Source organism: Kwoniella botswanensis, chromosome 2 (genome assembly GCF_036426115.1).
Source record: "Kwoniella botswanensis chromosome 2, complete sequence".
Taxonomy (NCBI): Eukaryota; Fungi; Basidiomycota; class Tremellomycetes; order Tremellales; family Cryptococcaceae; genus Kwoniella; species Kwoniella botswanensis.
This window is the reverse complement of record NC_088600.1, coordinates 2,277,493-2,294,428: the sequence shown is the minus strand read 5'-3', so window position 1 is coordinate 2,294,428 and position 16,936 is coordinate 2,277,493. Positions and strand designations below refer to the sequence as shown.

At 45.9% G+C, this 16,936-nt stretch overlaps 6 protein-coding genes across 6 annotated transcripts; 2 read left to right on the top strand and 4 right to left on the bottom strand.

The window, feature by feature from the left end:
• Window positions 1-3,482: 3,482 nt before the first annotated feature.
• L199_007755 (uncharacterized protein) lies at window positions 3,483-5,511 on the top strand (the record flags this gene model as incomplete). The annotated part of the gene is made up of 2 exons (XM_064893441.1): window positions 3,483-3,891; window positions 3,959-5,511. The coding sequence occupies 2 exons, from the start codon at window positions 3,483-3,485 to the stop codon at window positions 5,509-5,511; spliced, it is 1,962 nt and encodes a 653-aa protein (XP_064749513.1).
• Window positions 5,512-5,846: 335 nt separating this feature from the next.
• Window positions 5,847-10,792, bottom strand: L199_007754 (uncharacterized protein; the record flags this gene model as incomplete). Its single annotated transcript, XM_064893440.1, has 11 exons — window positions 5,847-5,882; window positions 5,946-6,031; window positions 6,088-6,205; window positions 6,286-6,380; window positions 6,433-9,364; window positions 9,532-9,663; window positions 9,718-9,804; window positions 9,858-10,151; window positions 10,216-10,327; window positions 10,385-10,504; window positions 10,572-10,792. The coding sequence occupies 11 exons, from the start codon at window positions 10,790-10,792 to the stop codon at window positions 5,847-5,849; spliced, it is 4,233 nt and encodes a 1,410-aa protein (XP_064749512.1).
• A 439-nt stretch (window positions 10,793-11,231) lies between these two features.
• Window positions 11,232-13,225, top strand: L199_007753 (uncharacterized protein; the record flags this gene model as incomplete). Its single annotated transcript, XM_064893439.1, has 6 exons — window positions 11,232-11,565; window positions 11,627-11,700; window positions 11,757-12,125; window positions 12,186-12,628; window positions 12,687-12,847; window positions 12,903-13,225. The coding sequence occupies 6 exons, from the start codon at window positions 11,232-11,234 to the stop codon at window positions 13,223-13,225; spliced, it is 1,704 nt and encodes a 567-aa protein (XP_064749511.1).
• Window positions 13,226-13,329: 104 nt separating this feature from the next.
• L199_007752 (uncharacterized protein) lies at window positions 13,330-14,033 on the bottom strand (the record flags this gene model as incomplete). Its single annotated transcript, XM_064893438.1, has 2 exons — window positions 13,330-13,828; window positions 13,912-14,033. 2 exons carry the CDS (start codon window positions 14,031-14,033, stop codon window positions 13,330-13,332), a joined length of 621 nt encoding a protein of 206 aa, XP_064749510.1.
• A 612-nt stretch (window positions 14,034-14,645) lies between these two features.
• Window positions 14,646-15,388, bottom strand: L199_007751 (uncharacterized protein; the record flags this gene model as incomplete). Its single annotated transcript, XM_064893437.1, has 2 exons — window positions 14,646-15,147; window positions 15,234-15,388. The coding sequence occupies 2 exons, from the start codon at window positions 15,386-15,388 to the stop codon at window positions 14,646-14,648; spliced, it is 657 nt and encodes a 218-aa protein (XP_064749509.1).
• A 670-nt stretch (window positions 15,389-16,058) lies between these two features.
• On the bottom strand, window positions 16,059-16,759 carry L199_007750 (uncharacterized protein; the record flags this gene model as incomplete). Its single annotated transcript, XM_064893436.1, has 3 exons — window positions 16,059-16,343; window positions 16,471-16,570; window positions 16,623-16,759. 3 exons carry the CDS (start codon window positions 16,757-16,759, stop codon window positions 16,059-16,061), a joined length of 522 nt encoding a protein of 173 aa, XP_064749508.1.
• Between the last annotated feature and the right edge of the window lie 177 nt (window positions 16,760-16,936).

Sequence of the window (16,936 nt, the reverse complement as noted above, 5' to 3'; positions counted from 1 at the left end):
TCTGATATGCATGCAAGGGGACTTGTAGGGAGTGCTTAAGGTGATTTTGCATGTTTTTCGAAACTACCTTATATGAGACCCCACTTAAAACACCTGTGTGATGTTAACTCTGTCTTCGTGCAAGGGCAAGTTCCGGCGGCGTCGCGCCAGCGGTATGCCGCCGGTGGTACTGAGCATGCAGAGGGCAGGGGGAGCACTGAGATGAGGGCTTAGTGTGAGATAGATACATTAAGTGTGGTATTAGTGAATGGTATGGCTGGAACAGGGTGGACAGTCAAAGTGGAGGTTTTGCCATTGAACGGTTCGACCATTAAACCCTTCCAGGCGGGCTCGGCGCCGCCGATTGAACTCTAGTAGCTTCCTGATCGTAATTGCGTGTATTTATGAGATTCAACTGGTGATCCGCATGAGAAAAAATATGGTATACGTATGGTACCAATGATGTTCGGAAGCTTTCTTACGACTAATCTGATGTCCGGAAGCAGTAACTTGAAGAATCGATGTCTCGGAATTCTCGCTCTTACAGCGCTAAGAGTCCCATGTGGGGTTTGGGTTGTAGCCCATTGTTCCTGATACCACTCTTTTGGGTACACTACTTCCTGACAAATGCGTCTATGTATGTATGTACGTGTTACAGTAGTATACGTCAAAGGCTGTTGAATGGCTGCCGCAGACTACTTTCGGTCGTCGTGATGCCTTTTTTTTGAATCCGAAAATGTATCGTCTCGGATGATTGATTGAACATGACCGGATTCTTCGGTGAGACTACCATACAGTACATAGCGGAGTGAGACAAGACGAAACAGGACGATGTTCTATACGACTAGAAACATGGCGTGGATGAGGGATGTGATGTCCATGCTGTGGTTTGTGGCCTTTTGTTCTACTGTATATTGGCGTGAAGTGACCAACTGCATCCCTTTGGCTTGTCCAGAAGAGTTCGGTCGAGTTCGGTGTTACCCAGGATTTTTCGCCAACTTACTGAATGCGTTATATCAAACATGTGATTCATGGCTTCCATGGTCATACCATGTGAGAGAGATGATGAAGCGCTTCTAAATGACGCCTCATCGTTCCAATCACTACTGTTTGCAAAAATACATACAGTATCCGCATTCGTTACAAGGACAGTTGAAGTATGATGCATAGTTGAAACGCCTCTTCGGTCATTCAATGTACGTATCTCTCGTAATCGAATTTCTGTAGCTCCACAATCCGACGCATAGTACTGTGTTTATACGATCTGTGATTACGATTTCTTGGAACCACGCTTTAAACATCCATTAATGGACTACTGTACAAATGTATCACGGAGCGACTGGCGAAGCAGAGCTGGGGATGATCAGAATTTGATCGAGTCTAAAAATACGCGATGACCATTCCCGCGTTTCTGGTACGGCCCAAAAATCATAATTATCGCGGTTGCAGTCAGCTCAGAAGAGACCTAAAGGCCAGTCCAGAGTGAGCGAAACATGGTTCAGATTGCATTTTCAGGGTTACGGGAAGAAACAAGAAACAAGTTTCTTCTGGGTCAACTCCAGAAAACAAATGTAGTGGCAGCAAAGTGGTAGTGGGATGACCGGAAAATAAGGGATAGAGAAAAGGTCCGGATGGTTATGATAATCCCTTATCCCTCTTGTCACTGAGACAATTAACCATATAAGGGTGTGTGTTCATAAAGGCGTAGACGTCGTACATGCCGTTAGAGAGGATCATTCATAACGTATACCTCTTCTGTGCCGGTTGCGGTCGTTGTGTGATCTGATACATACTCCCTCATCCTCTTCACATCATATGTACAGTAGTACTCTTACCCGTCAACATCCCGCGTAAGCTCAGTCCATACCCGTCAGACTCCCTTTCCGTTTCCAGTTGCAGTCATGACAATCTCAATGGAGTACCGTACGAAAAGAAGCGCGTCATTCCTATCTTCCAATTTGCTGCGAGAGAAACAATAGAAGGAAAGCTACCGAGGCGAGACATTCGGTAACGCGATCGCTCACGCCCATCCCCTGACCTTTAGGATCATCCATACTTCACTCCAATGGAACATATACGGTTGATCATATTTGCCAGTGATTATTACTTTGATTAGATTATTTTGTGAAGAGTGCCTGCCCCGAAAAGTGTTTCCCGGTTCGGACTCAATAACAAATAATGTGAACCTGCCCTGCTCGTGGCCATACCGTACCGCTTCTGACGTCTTTCTTGATCCAGATGTAAAACATCTTTCACTCAACCCTTCCCGTACAAAAAACGAAAGATCTCGTACCCTGTACATGAACAAAAAGCAATCAAATGGTGAGTCATATATCTGTATGTATCTTACATCCTAACATTCCTCGTTTCTCTTTCATCATCTGAATCAACACCTATTGTTTATAACTCAGCATTGACGAGACACTTATACACGTCAGTAGTCTCACCATCTTTTGACATCGAAACGAATCGACCGATTGTCAGCATCTTCACGGCGCTTGGTTCGGCAGACTCCCAGATCCAAGATCCCATAGCGTTCACATAGAGAAGGGGAGACAGGCTTTTTTCTGTTTCACCTATTGTTCTTTTGGTGCTTTCACAACCACTTTTTGCCGGTGGAGCATAAACGACCGACGACCCTTTCGCGAACTGATAGAGCATACCTCACTCGCTTTACTGCGGTATATACAATCGGTGTAACAACTTGCGAACGGTATATGGTCATCTGTCTCTTGTAAACACGCAGAGGTCTCAGAGTCATTCAACTCAAAGTGAAAGAAACAACCGGTTTCACCAGCATCGTACAAAGGCATTCCCGACCCATCTTCATCGCATCATAGGTTTCAAATTTGAATTCACGCATTCGTAATCCTACAATCTGGACATTCGAAGATCAAGACCAAGATCAGCTTTTCAATTGTACCACCTACTCAAGTGATTAGAAGCTTGTGCATCACAAGGCTCGCCACTGTCATTAGAGGAGAGAGCTATCGAAGGGATTCAAGGTGATTCGTCCAAGGCGACCACGAATACGAATCTAAAATCGCCGATTCCAACATATCGATCCTACGTGTTTTTCGGGTTTCTAGAGTTTTGGTGATTTCCCCACATAAAAAACATAACATAATTCGATAGATAACATACCGTTGATTTCAAGACATTGGCACTTGGAACTGGGTATACTACGCGTTTGACTTTGCTTTTTTTCTTGTCTCAAAAGTTGTGACAGGATTCACCAAAGAGCGTTCAATACCCGAACTAAACCACCCAGACCAAGGGGAAGGAAGCTGAAGAGTTACTTGATCCTTGAGATACCGAGACATCAAAAGTCCTAAGCCCGAAGGAAGACGAAAAAGAAAAACAAAGACTTTCTCGGGAACGTAATACAAACAAAGATATTGGAATACGACTTACTTGCTCGATATATATCTTGGGGACAGCTTGATCCCGAAGAGCTTGTTATATACATATATATATATATATCCGTATAATCGTACAGCAAGATGATGACTTCTTCCCACCCATCACCATCTTCACCTTTCCAACCCGTCTTCTCCTCGAATCAATATTGGGAAGCTTCTGCTCCTACCACACCAACATCTCATCAACCTTTCTCACATAGATTACGATCAACCATGAGTCACCCATTCTCATCAACATCTTCCGCTTCTAGCTCGAGGTGCGCCAGTCCATCTGGGTCTTGGTCCGCTTCTCCAGCAATGTCACCTAACCCATCAATGTCGTACCATTCTCGTGAATCGACCGCGGAGAGTGTCGAACTTTCGACGCCTTCTTCGTCTAGACGAAGACATGGAGGTGGCTTTTGGACCTCGTTGATACACCATGGGAAACATGCACCAAAGGAATTGGATCATTCAGAGGATGAGATGATGCAAGTTGACACCGTTGCTGGTGAGTGGCATCTTTTCTCCTATCAAATCTATGATCTACATTGCTAACTTCTTACTTTATTATGTAGATTCATTCTCATTCACTCCACCACCTTCACGCCCAATCTGTTCACTCTCAGCATCCTATCAATGTTCCGAAACGTCCACTTTGATCCCACCATCTTTCTACCCTGGTCAATCGATTCCTGTCGTATTGACATTCGAACTCGATCGATTCTCTTCATTGCCACATTACCTTAACCCTACTTTATCCATGTCTCTCATCGGTACCCTACACCTTCCAGGTCAATTACCACGAACGATCATCTGCGTGTCCGTCTCCTTATCAGAAGGATTAGCATTATGGGCAAGGGATGCTCAGCAGACATATCTTAGAAACCCACCTCAACCTAGTGAATGTTCAATCGACCCAACTTATGGATTACCAGGCGGTACATATTCTTTACCGCTTACTGTTCAAGTACCCTCCACACCTAGATTACCACCCTCATTCACCGTCCGATCATCTTCCTTCGCCGTCACCTACGCTCTGACAGTTACGCTCTCATGCGACGATCCAGCTTTCCCCAATACCGGTGCCAGGGTGGTTCTGGCAGATACAGCCAAACCATTCGAGATGATGCCTGAGACCTTACCGACCAGAGCTCCACGATATGTCCCTTCTTCTTTCTTTGTGAAAACGGATTTACCTATCGAATCGACTTTTATGACTCCAGGTGAAGTCTTGCCGATCTTACCTAGACAAAGTGTCAAATGGACTATACATCCTCATATACCGACCACAACCTATTCACCTACGTCAATCATCCCATTCTCACTTTCACTCACACCACCGTCGGTATCTGATTTGGAATTGGAATTACCATCTGGATATCGACCTTTGCAACCTACCATGCAGGTTTTGATTAGATTAGCATTAGTCAGAAGAGAACACTCCTCTCTGTCTAAACAGGAACCACTCGATTCGCAAGGGAATGGTCTGGTAATCGAAGAAGAGATCGTATCAAGGTGGGGATGCATTGAATCTTCGTTGGAGGAGAGAATCAAATTGAAAGATATCGCTTTACCACTTCTCCCTCATGGAAGTACGACTTGGAAACATGGTATGTCAACAATGTTGAATGTCAACTCATCGACGACCTCCCCATCTCCGGAAAGTGAAGAACCAGGAGTAAGCGTCTCTTCGACATTCCATCTAAATGTTACCTTGGCTTTCCTGTCTATCACCCCTGGCTCACCCGTCTTGACGGATTACCTACCAGCTGGATTTTCAGACCTTGAGAATGTATCGATTTCGATCCCACGACCAGGAGAATTTAGCGAACCTCTATCACCCAATTCGCCAGGGTACTTCAACATATCTCAATTCAAGAGGTTCTTCCCTGGTACAGTCAAAACACTGCCCCTACCTATCGTAGTAGGGTCAGTATCTGAACCCAGAGGTGCAATGCATAATATTAGATGGAGTGATTTACATTTATCGAGAAATGCAAGAGGTAGAGAAGTAGGTAGAATGATTCATGGTGAATCCCTCTCAATGGAAAATGGTTGGATGGTCCCGCCTCCATCGTATAATGAAGCTATCAAAATGGTCCCTTACGAATTTAAAGTAGAATTATAATCTTAAATCAGAAATAGCACATCAATTTAGCGGACACTGTAGCATCAAAGATAGTCTAGCCATTATCATAGTATATCTCGATCATTTTACATGTCATCTTTTGTAGCTCCTTCATAGACAATTTGCATTCTGTGTTTCTTCCTCAATCATCAATCTCGCATGTATCTTGCATTGTCAAAGCAAAGTGTGTCGTATTCTTGCAATTGGACGCAAAAGTCAATATCATTCATCAAGTATGCAAAATCAATTCATTACGCCATATCTTTTTATGTATCGAATCAGAAAAACATCATTCAGACTATCTACATTCTTCCTCTTACACCATAAAAGGCGATCTATACACTCAACCTCACCAATTGCTTGACTCCGGGCTATGACAGAAACCACGAGATGTCAGCGGATATGTTGAAGATCAGATGTATAAGTTCACTCACCACCCAAGTAGTCATATCACCAGTGGCACTAGTCAATAGCTCGACATGCATTGCCAAGGCTGCATTCCAATCCTTCGCAGCGATAGCTATAAATGACCGTTATCAGTTCAATTCGGGTTGGGTGAATGAGATGTAGACTTACCCTTAGTGATGTTATTCAGTAAGTCCAAAGCTGGTTTGGGTACTGAGTCGTTGTTAAGACCATCGAAGAGGATGTTCAACCTTCGTTCGGTATCCTCGACCACCTTTTTCACGTTAGGCTGTTGGTAGAGTCGTCAGCGAGGAATATGGAGCGTGGATTTTCATCACCAGGAATAATCAAAAATCAGTGTTTACTCACAGGGAAGTTCTTTTGTTTCACCGCTGAAAGCTCATTTGACAAAGTCTCGAAGACAGGTCGTGATGAAGGGGGGATATGCGATCTGTCTCCGGCAGCTATAAAATCCTGGTGTCAGCGACTGATGCTCCGATATGCATGTCCACTTACGATGAGTGGGTTTGGCCGGTGTTGCAGGAGGTGGTTGGACCTCCTGTTGAGCAGCTTTAGGGGGAGAATTTATCACCTGAGGTGGTGGTCCACCTTGTTGTTGTTGCTGCTGGACAGAAGGACTTCTTCCTGGAGGTGGAGGACCGGCCATTCGTGAGCCCATAGGTGGCGGTGGAGGAGCTTGATGTTGAGTCGGGGGTGACATAGCTTGAGGCGGTCGTTGTTGAGGGGGTGGCCTTATCTGTCCTGCCAATGGCGAACCTACTCTACCTGGACCCAAAGGTGACAAAGCTCTTTGAGGAGGTGGTCCAGCCATTACACCTGGAGGAGGGGGTCCAGCTCTAGCTTGGGGTGGTGGAGCTGGTCGAGCAGCGGGTGGTGGACCGGCAAGCGGTTGTCCACGGGGTGGAGGGGGCTGAAACTGAGGAGGTGATTGCTGTTGAGCAGGAGGCGAAGCCACTGATCTTGGCGGAGGTGGCATCTGGGTGGAAGGAGCTCGTGGACCGCCCTTAGGTGGTGGTGGAAGAACACCCGATTGAGGTGTTTGTCGAGCTGGGGGAGGTGTGAATCCGGTGGGTTGAGCCTCGAATGGATTAGGCATGTTTGGGAAAGGAGAAGTAATGGCAGTGGGTTTGTTGACTTCCTTGTTAACAGCACTTTGAGGTCGTTTGGGTGCGAGGTTGGGTGCATCGTTCCATCCCGGGATATCCCTTCTCTGAGCTGCAGGTAAAGGTGGAGGGGTGTTTGAAGTTGGACCGTTGATTGAGCGAGCTCGAGGCGGTGGAGGGATCACTTGGGGAGGAGCACCGTAAGGTTGCTGAGGTGCGCCATAGCCTTGAGCCTGAGGTTCGTTGGGTCGATAGCCATTGGCAGAGTAGCCAGCCGGCTGATAAGTTGACACTGGGGAAGGAGCATAAGGGTTTGTTTCATCATATCCTCCGTAAGACTGCTGCTGTTGAGCAGGCTGATATGGCGTGGAGGTAGTGGGAGGCTTGTAGGCGTTCTGGGTGGGAGCGGTAGGAGCCGGAGGAGGTGCATAAGCTGAGGGCCGTGACTGACCATAGGGAGCAGGAGGCTGTACGACACTATACGGCCCAGTCGATGAAGGAGCAAGGCTGTATGGCCCGGCTGTCTGGGGAGCGTACGAAGAAGAACTGGTGGGGGCATAGGAAGTAGAAGCTTGAGGTTGGGTTTTAGCAGCTCCGAAGGCAGAGTTGACTGAGACACTTCCAGCTTGAATACCAGCGACAGTAAATAATCTATCCCTAGCTTTGTCTAATTCGGAACCAGCAGCACCAGTCCCCTTGTAATCTGGAGGAGTTATCTTGACAAACTTGGCAGCGATGTCGACAAGACCCTGAGTCGCCAAGAGATCGGCGTACTCGTAATATCGATCGTACAATCCAGCCAGCTTGTAGGTTCTTGCACCTGTCTCAGCAGCGACAGCAGATTCGGTCGGAGAGAGAAGATCCTCATCGACATACCCTGTGGCCGCGGTAAATACTGCCACCTTTTCGATGAATGATTGGAGGGCTTGTGCGTGAGCAGCGTATCGAGTTGTATCCGTCGCTTCCTCTTCTTCGGACATCTCATCAACCCAGATGCTGACCACCTTTTCTAATTTCCTTGCTGCGAGGTAACACAAGGTAGCGTCCTGTCTAGCGATCCTGGCAGATTCCTTAGCTTCTGGGCTATCAGAGCCAGTGAGCGTGCGCCATTTGAATTGAAGTCGTTGACCAAGCTGTTCGGCAAGATTGCTGAACTCGCTCTCCTTGGCAAAAGTGCAGATGACAACGAAAGCGACTTTCCATTCTCGAAGGTCGGCATTCTGGACGATATCGATAAGGTCTTCAGTGACTATAGATTGGAACACTCGGAGGAAGGGGAGAGAAGCGGTTTGTCGAGCGAAATAAGCTTTTTGAGTGGATTGAAGGAGATCTGGACCACCTCGTACAGCAAGGAGCAGGGCATCGGCGAATCTTTCCGAGGCGAGACAAAGGTCGACGGCAGATTTGAAGTCGCCCATGACAAGGGCTTGAGTGATGAGTTTATCAATATCACTTTCGCCTTCAGGATAGATTTGGAAAGTATTCTCTTTGGTAATAATCTCATCTCTGACTGAAGAGGCTCGACTGCCGATCGTGGCGGCGACAGATGAATCGACAAACTCGTTGTTCTTGTGAGGGATAATGCTGTCAAGTTGAGGGTTTCGAAGTGTCCCTGTAGCCATCGAAGAGAAAAAGTCGGCAGCGGCAGCGGCGGGTGTACCTGGGGCGTGATCCTCATCGAAGAGACTTTTATCAGTAGCACCAGTTGTTGAAGCGGTTTCTGACCCCTTCACACTGGCAGTCTCGTCGGCTACAGAGCTAGCTTCTTCAGGTGTTTTCTCTACAGTAGGTGTGGCTACTTCAGATTCATCTTTCGCGTCCGCTTTTGTTTGATCCTCCAATGGCTCTTCGGTAACAGTGACGGAAGGGAATTTCCCAATAGCTTCCTGTACCTTTTTCACGACTTCTTCCTTTGAGAAACCAAGTAGTTGGACGAGCTCTTCACGTGAATTGGTTTTGAACAAAGTTTGGAGAGCCCTCCAAGCATCATCGTTACCACTTGCCCGATCTGAACAGAATTCGGCAAGTTTCTCTTTCTCGCCAGCTGTAGCATCTAAAGCTGTAGCTCTTTCTATAACGCCTTGCTCTGTAGTGACGGTACGGAGATGCACGACTCCACTTTGGTGTTTACCCGAAGCGCCTGGCAAGTTAGAGGTTGTAGCGAGAAGTCCACCAAAACCGAAAGTAGCTGAGACCGGTCTTCGCAGCCATTTAGGAGGTTGTTTGAGGGACAGTACGTTGGCAGTATCATTGGAAGGCTCTTCTTGACTTAGAGCGCCGAATATATCGTCCGCAGAAGCCTCCTCGTTGAGTTTCTCAGCTGGCTGAGATGGAATGCTAGTTGTTTGGAGAGAATGAATACCGATATGACCGTCGAATGAGGCAGTAGCGAGAAGATCAGGGTTTCGTGGGCACCAAGTGGTTTGGAATGACCAGTCGTTACTTGCAGGAAGCTACCTTGTCAGCGATGTTCGATAGACACTGGACTCACTTCTCCGATGATCTCTCCAGTTGAAGGATTCCAGCAGAGCGTTCTATTATCTTTACCACATGATAGCAGCAGATCGGCGTCTTGCTTACACCAAGCGACTGAAAGAACACCTTTATGATGACCGCTCAGGATCTGTACAGTACTGTTAGCCAAGTCACATCGGTATGTAGATACCTGAAAACTCACCTTCTCGGGAGCCCTAGTATTCCTTAAATCCCATAACATGATGATTGGTGATTCATCGTCTTCCGAAGCAGTGATCAATCTCGTGGCCTACCAGATGTCAGCATCGATCTTGACTAGTATTTGCCAATATTGGAGCTTACATTTTCAGGATGCCAACAAACATCACTCATTCCTCTTCTTTTGCCCATCTGCAAACCCGCGACACCGCCCACGGTCTCCATTCCCTTCGCAGCACCTCCGCCATACTGTAAGCTGACGATCTCCTTTCCAGCTTTCAAATCCCAAACAGATGTGAATCCTGACGAGGAAGAAGCAGCGAATACCCTAGCAACGGTGGGATTCCATTGAAGCGATGTGATTTCGTTAAGCTTTGTGGATGTAGGACCTGGTGGGACGGGGGCGTTGTTAGGATTGTTGAGATCGTATATGTAAAGCTACAAGGTAATCAATCACATGTAAGTTGTAGAACGTTAAGCAAGAAGAAGAAGAACCACTTGCTTCGGCGTTGACAGCACCAGTCAATAAGAGATTCTTTTGGATCTGGTTGAAATCCAAACCTCGGACAGGTCCAGTGTGCTTATCGCTCTTGAAGATACGAGCTTCGTCGGCACTACGAATCATTAGATGAGCAGATGACTCTGACCAAATAGCCTGTGAGGATACTCACCTCGAGCCAGACAATATCTTCTCTGGATCGAACAAGTTGACTTCCCCAGTCTCCATACCAGCCGCAAGAAGACCTTTTGGGTGAGATGCGGATGGAGCAGACCACGCCAGTCGGTTGAATCTATCGTCATTTCGAGTAGAGCTCAATTAGTTATATGGGTACCATCTCTGAAGAACAGTTTACTCACCGACTATTCACGGTTATACTCCCTTGAGCACCTTTACCTTCACCTCCGAGTCTTATTCCTTTCTCATCCCCAAAATCAGGAGCCCAGATCTCCAGCTGACTCTCATTGCTAAAGTTCTCATCTAAAGCACCTGCTACAGCACCAGTCGCGAGTAAAGGAGAAGAAGATGATGACTGGTCCCATGCGAATGTCGCTGTCCTTGAGATATCTTTCAGCTTCATCTTCGAGGTGATGTGTATCGCACTGCACCCGAGTGTGGTCGCGTCAGAAGATTGAAGGGAAGAAGGGGTGTATGTTGAGGCCTCTGATATGTGAGCGAGGTCTTGAAGCTATATGATGAGCCGATATGGGTGGGTATATGAACTGAATATAGAGGGTATGGATGGTGAAATCGCATCCACCATCCACCACTTATGACGAGGCGATCAGATAGGACGTGGCGTCGACAACGGGCCGCGCCTATCAGATATATATCGCCTCAGCAATCGTAATTTAGGCAAGCAGCGAGATATGAGCATGCCTAAAAGATCCCCCTACCACGTGTTCGGTGGTCGCTCTGAGATTTTTGAGATTTTGAGATTCAGATGATTGACAGCATTTTCAACACTTTCTAAGCAATCTAGCACAAATCGTCCTAAAGACTATAGATCGCCACGCAACATGCCCGACCCATTCTTCCAATCCGAAAAGAAAAGGAAACGTACCAACCGAGCTGGCCCATCCAGGTCAAACGGCGGCGAGGGACGACCATTACCTTATGGCAAAGGACAGAAATCCAAATCGTCAAGGCGAGCAGAGAAAGATGAGGAGCTTTCATCCGACGCTGAAGGGGAGAATGGAGGAGGCGATTTAGATATGATGGATTTCAGAGCTGGAAGAGAAGATGTTCATTTCAGTGATGAGGAATTGATAGATCAGAATGAAACTGCCGCTGAGAAACGAGTAAGGCTGGCAAAAGGTTATTTGGCTAAAGTCAGAGATGAGGTCGAAGCTGGTATGTCCACTCTGAGATCATTTTATACTATTCTCGTAGCTAATTCCGGATGCTCTGTTAGCCAACGCCAATACAGATTACGATGCTGCCGAGATTGACAGGGAGTTGATAGCTTCGAGACTGCAAAAGGACGTTGTGAGTCGCTTCTCCGACGTTGATATCGGGAAGTAGGGCTGAATATCATCTATCAGGCCGAACAATCAGGCAAAATACATCTGTACATAGCATCCAATACGACAAACGTTACAACCCGATTCCTACCTACATCACCCCACGTCCCCACTTCTGCCGCTATGACACCTAAATATCTATACGTCTCGACGAAACGAGGGTCAATCATCAGATATGCCACATCAACGCTGAAGAAGATAGGTAAACTTTTTGGACAAGCTGTAGGAGAAGGTGGCGGACATAAAGGCGAGATATTATGTATAGCCGCAAGTGAAGATGGAAAATTTGTAGTGACAGGAGGTAGGGACAAGGTCATTGGAGTATGGAATGTTGAAGGGGATGAACCTGTTTGGGTAACAGGTCTGAGAGGTCATAAAGATGCTGTCACGGTGAGCTTTCCGCTTTTTCTTTCCGAGACAGAGTAGCTGAAGCTGACCTATTCCTCGTAGTCTATTGCTATGCCAGCGTTAAACAACCCATCTCATCATATTCTCTCAGCATCCTTATCTCGTCATTTGGCCTTACATTCTATAGCGACTTTGTCAGTAATTGATACATTCTTTGGTCATCAAGATTCCATACCGTCTGTGTCATCCTTGAAACCCACCCTGGCCGTTACAGCTGGATCGAGGGACAGGACATGCAGATGGTGGAAAGTTGAAGAGGAAGTACAGCTGGTTTTTAGAGGTGGTGGTAAAACAAGATCAGACCAAACTGGTTTATTGCCGGAAGAAAGGAAAGAAAGGTTAGGAGGAGGTTGGACAGAAGGTGTCGATCCTGCTGAAGAAGCTAAGAAGGATAGGAAGGGGAAAGGAAAGGAGTTTGTGGAAGGTAGTATAGACGTAGTGGAAATGTTGGATGATCAGCATTTCTTATCTGGTGGTGATAGCGGGTAAGTTAAGCTTGAAGAAGAACATATTGTGGCAGTAGCTGACTGTGCTTGATAATAGCTCGATATCATTATGGCATATAGGAAAGAAGAAACCCATCTTCACCAAAGCGTTCGCCCATGGGTTGACGGATTTGGTGGATAGCGAAGATTATGCGATCACCGGTCCAAGGTGGATAACGGCCCTGGCGGGATTAAGGGGAACAAACTTGTTTGCATCTGGTAAGTAAAGCTCCTTGATGTGTCGTCAGCTTCAAACACTGACTTCGCTCATTAGGTTCTTATGATGGCCAAATCCGATTTTGGGCTCTCGATCCTTCATTGAAGAATTTCTCGGCAATATCGCTCACCATTCCAATAAGAGGATTCATCAACTCAATCCAACTTCTCTCTTACCCTACAAATACCATCCAACCCTCATCATTCCCCGAGTCAGCTGATGCTGAAAGTGAAAAGAGAAGTAAGAATGATATATACATTGTAGTTTCACTAGGCCAAGAACCTAGATTGGGCAGATGGATGAATGATAAGAAAGCGAAGAATGGTGTGATAGTGGGAAAAGTGGAACTTGATGACGAAGGGAGGAAGTCGATGATATAGTCTGCTGTGTAGCGACATGCATGAGCACATACTGTTGACCGATTAACATTCCGAGTGTTATGATATTGATTGCATGCTTTTCATAGAAGATGATAGAAGAGAAATTACAGTCGAGGAGTAAAGTACTTGGCCATGATTTCCCAATTCACATCATTTCGATGGGACCTTGTGTTCCGGGTCACTGTTCTATTTGTTCCCAACTGATCGAGCAATCCGACTAGATACGGTGCGGTAGGCTCCAGTATGTCCTTTGCTGACATATCTGTCAAAGTCATTTCATTGCGCCTAAAATCTTGACCCATCTTCTCCAGAGCTTTACGTGCAAGATCTAAATCATTTTCATGGCTGGCAAAGCAGAAGACCTCCCATGGTGCAATCATTGTCACATGGCCCAAGCGGAATTTGAGTGTTTCGTGAACGATTCGACAATCGTACTTATCCGCGAGGGAGAAGAGACTTTCTGCCATTTTCCAAGACGAAACCAGAGGAGGCGGATATTTTGTCATGTTGTCGAGAAAGAGAATCAATACGGAGGAATCGGGATCGATAGGGATAGTCGAAGATTTCAAATTAGGATCACTGAGTATATCTCTCAGCACCGAGCTTTGAACAAATCCTGGTCAGCGGAAAATCTTGGATGCCTCAAGGGCCTCAAGCGGACCGTAACAGTAGGTATCGACGCTGACCTGTGGGTTTTCATCTCATACGAGTTCACTTTGAACAGGACATCATCGGAGCTTGTTAGGGTGATATTGGCTGATTCGTCATTATAGCTCTCCGAATACTTGGAAGTCCCCTCGGGTGACATTGTTAAGACGACCACTCCGTGAATCACTGGAGTAATGAATGAATGTTGTGAGGATGTAATGGGAAGATCAATAGTCTCACAGCTGACAAGCAAGGTTGGTATGGGTGTGTTTTTGGGGGGAAAGTTGCTTGCGTGCTCCGAAGACGTCGGTCCACGCGTACGCCTGCTAAAGACCTATGTCGACAGCAATCATACGTACTCGAGAAGAAGCGTCATGCAACAATGACATTTCAGAAGCAATTGGACCCATAGTGCTGATTTTCACTTTGGACTTAACGTCACCTACTGAAGAATACTGCAATATTGAGCCCTGGGCAATGTACCGGCTCGCACTTGGAGGCACATTCCTTGGTATTTCGAACAGTGATAGCTGGAAGGATTAATAGAGATTTACCGCTGGAAATCGAAAAAACAAATCTACAATCCTGTTCTTTCAGACAAACTTCTTGCATACCTTTACGTCCTTTAATCTGTGCTCATTCCCTTGCCCAGTATCTAAAACCTTATAATATACCATGTCTTTTCAACATACATATGCATGGGTTTTCGACGTACACACCTGGAAACGTACTCAACAGCAGTACGACGTATCCTGCACGGAAGGGCACTTACCTACTTCCTCGGTGTAAACCAGCTTCCAAGGGTATTCCAATCTTTCTCAAGCAGTCCTGATCTATATATCAAAGGTGGTTCCAACATATTACACAGATCGAAATATCCTAGTAAATACGGTAAAGTTGCCTTTGAAGCATCTTCAAGTGTGGTTTCAGTTGAAGTGGCATTCTTGCGCTTCTTGTCTAATCCCAGTGATTGAAGAGCATGTCGTGCAAGGATGATATCGTCATGGTGACTTGCAAAGCAGAATGCCTCCCATGGTCTTTTGGGTGAGAAGGATCTTAGAGCGAGCATCATTCTCTCTTTGATGATATCGCATTTATACCTATCGCATAACTCTGAGACGACTTCAGCTTGGGTCCAACTGCTCGGTAGAGTTGGGTGACTTTGGTACAAGAAATTTAGGAAGCAGGTGAAGTCCGTTGAAGTAGCGTCGATGCGGATAGGTTGGAAAGTCGGTTTCGAAGAGGTGTCGCCCAGAAGATCCCGGAAGACTGCACTAATAATTCCAGATTCCAGACTTCATGGTTCAACTTGAGTAGTTGAATGGAAGTTGAGCTGAGTTGGGATAATATTCAGGCTCACCTGTTCGCCCTCAGCATATACGAATGGACTTTGAATTGTATATTGTCAATGCTCATGAAAAGTATTTCCGCGTCGCTCGCATTGTATTCGAATGAGATTTCTTGTGTTGATCTACAGCCCGACAAATTCTTCACAGACGACCGCAGTTTTCTCATCATTGCAGTGATGTTGCATTACGAAATGATATAACAAATTATATACCGAAAACGCACAAAGACGAATTTTGTTATCTGCGTCGCTGAGTAGCATGACTCTGCCAGCAGAAGAGAATGACGCACCCTACGTACGACTTCTCTGACTTGTAACCTCTTCTGTTTAAGGCAGTAATCAATGCGGAGTGATATTCTTTCATCTACGGTCATAGAATGAAGAAATTCAGCATCCAGTCAGCTCCACGAAGACAAGCTTCATATCCCTCGGTCAATACTAAAGTGAAGGACTATTTGGGATTGCCGACTGCTGATAGTTTTTTAGTTAATCCTTTCTCAGTCTCTCAGATTAAGAAACATTATATTGTCACTACTGGATCAAGGTTTCACATACCAAAAAAATGAGTCATGTAGCCGTAGCACTCACGTTGCATCAGAATGGTTGTTCTGAAGAGATGCAAGCTGAAGTGGCCAAATTAGTGCGATCATGATTCCTTCGATAGCTTTCCCGTCACCAGATATTCTTTTCATTCAGGTCTCACCACAGTATGAACATGAGTCAAAGCAAATTCAGCAAGTTACCAAAAGCCGACTGAAGTACCTCAACCTTCATCATCGATTTGTCAGCCACCAAGGACTCTCTGCGCAGGAGAGGTGATTGACTTACACAACAATTTCATTCTCTCGGCTGAGGATCCTTCGCTATCTTCGCCCAAATTTCCCTCACTTGACCTTCTGTATACCTATTCTCCATGGTGTAGATTTGCGCAGAGTGAACCTGCACTTGTTCCAATAAAGGTAACAAGAACGGTAGGTCGATTGTCTCGGCCATGCTAAGTGGCATGTTACCAGCTGAGATCAAATGCTTATCCTTGAATTTAGCAATCGATTCTATAGCATATCTGGCCAAATCGACATCTTTATGTTCTTGCCAGTATGAACGTATCCCAAGGTTCGGTATCTGCCACTTCCTTGAATTGTGATATCATCAATTGATGAACGAATGGACATTCATATTGATCGCAGAATGCGTAAAGCGTCTTGACCTGTTTGAGTGATAAAGCTTTTTTGGGCGGTTCACCACTGACCATTATGTCAAGTAGGCATGTCAGATCTTTGGATGAGAGATCGATAGGGATAGCCGAATTGGTGAATAATTGATCGGTGAACATATTGCGGAATACCTCACTGATGAATGATCTTTCAGCGACAACTTCATATCAATGATTTGTAGACCCACCTGTGAGCCTTTAGGTAGAATGAATCCACCTTGAAGATCGTATTATCGTTACTGGACAGCTCCAAATCCGCATCTTCTCGATTATACACCGAGGAGGTGGTGGTAGAACGTCTGCTGCGTTTTCTTTTCGGACCCATTATTTTATCTTGGTCAAGTAGATATCTCAATGCAACAAGATGATGTGTGGATCGAAATGAGTATGCGAATAAGGAGAACTCCATTTCACTGTACATGAGTAACCCTAAAATAGAAGTCGACAACCCTTACTCGTCATCGTGTCATCCTCGTGTAGATGATATATGCACCAACACATC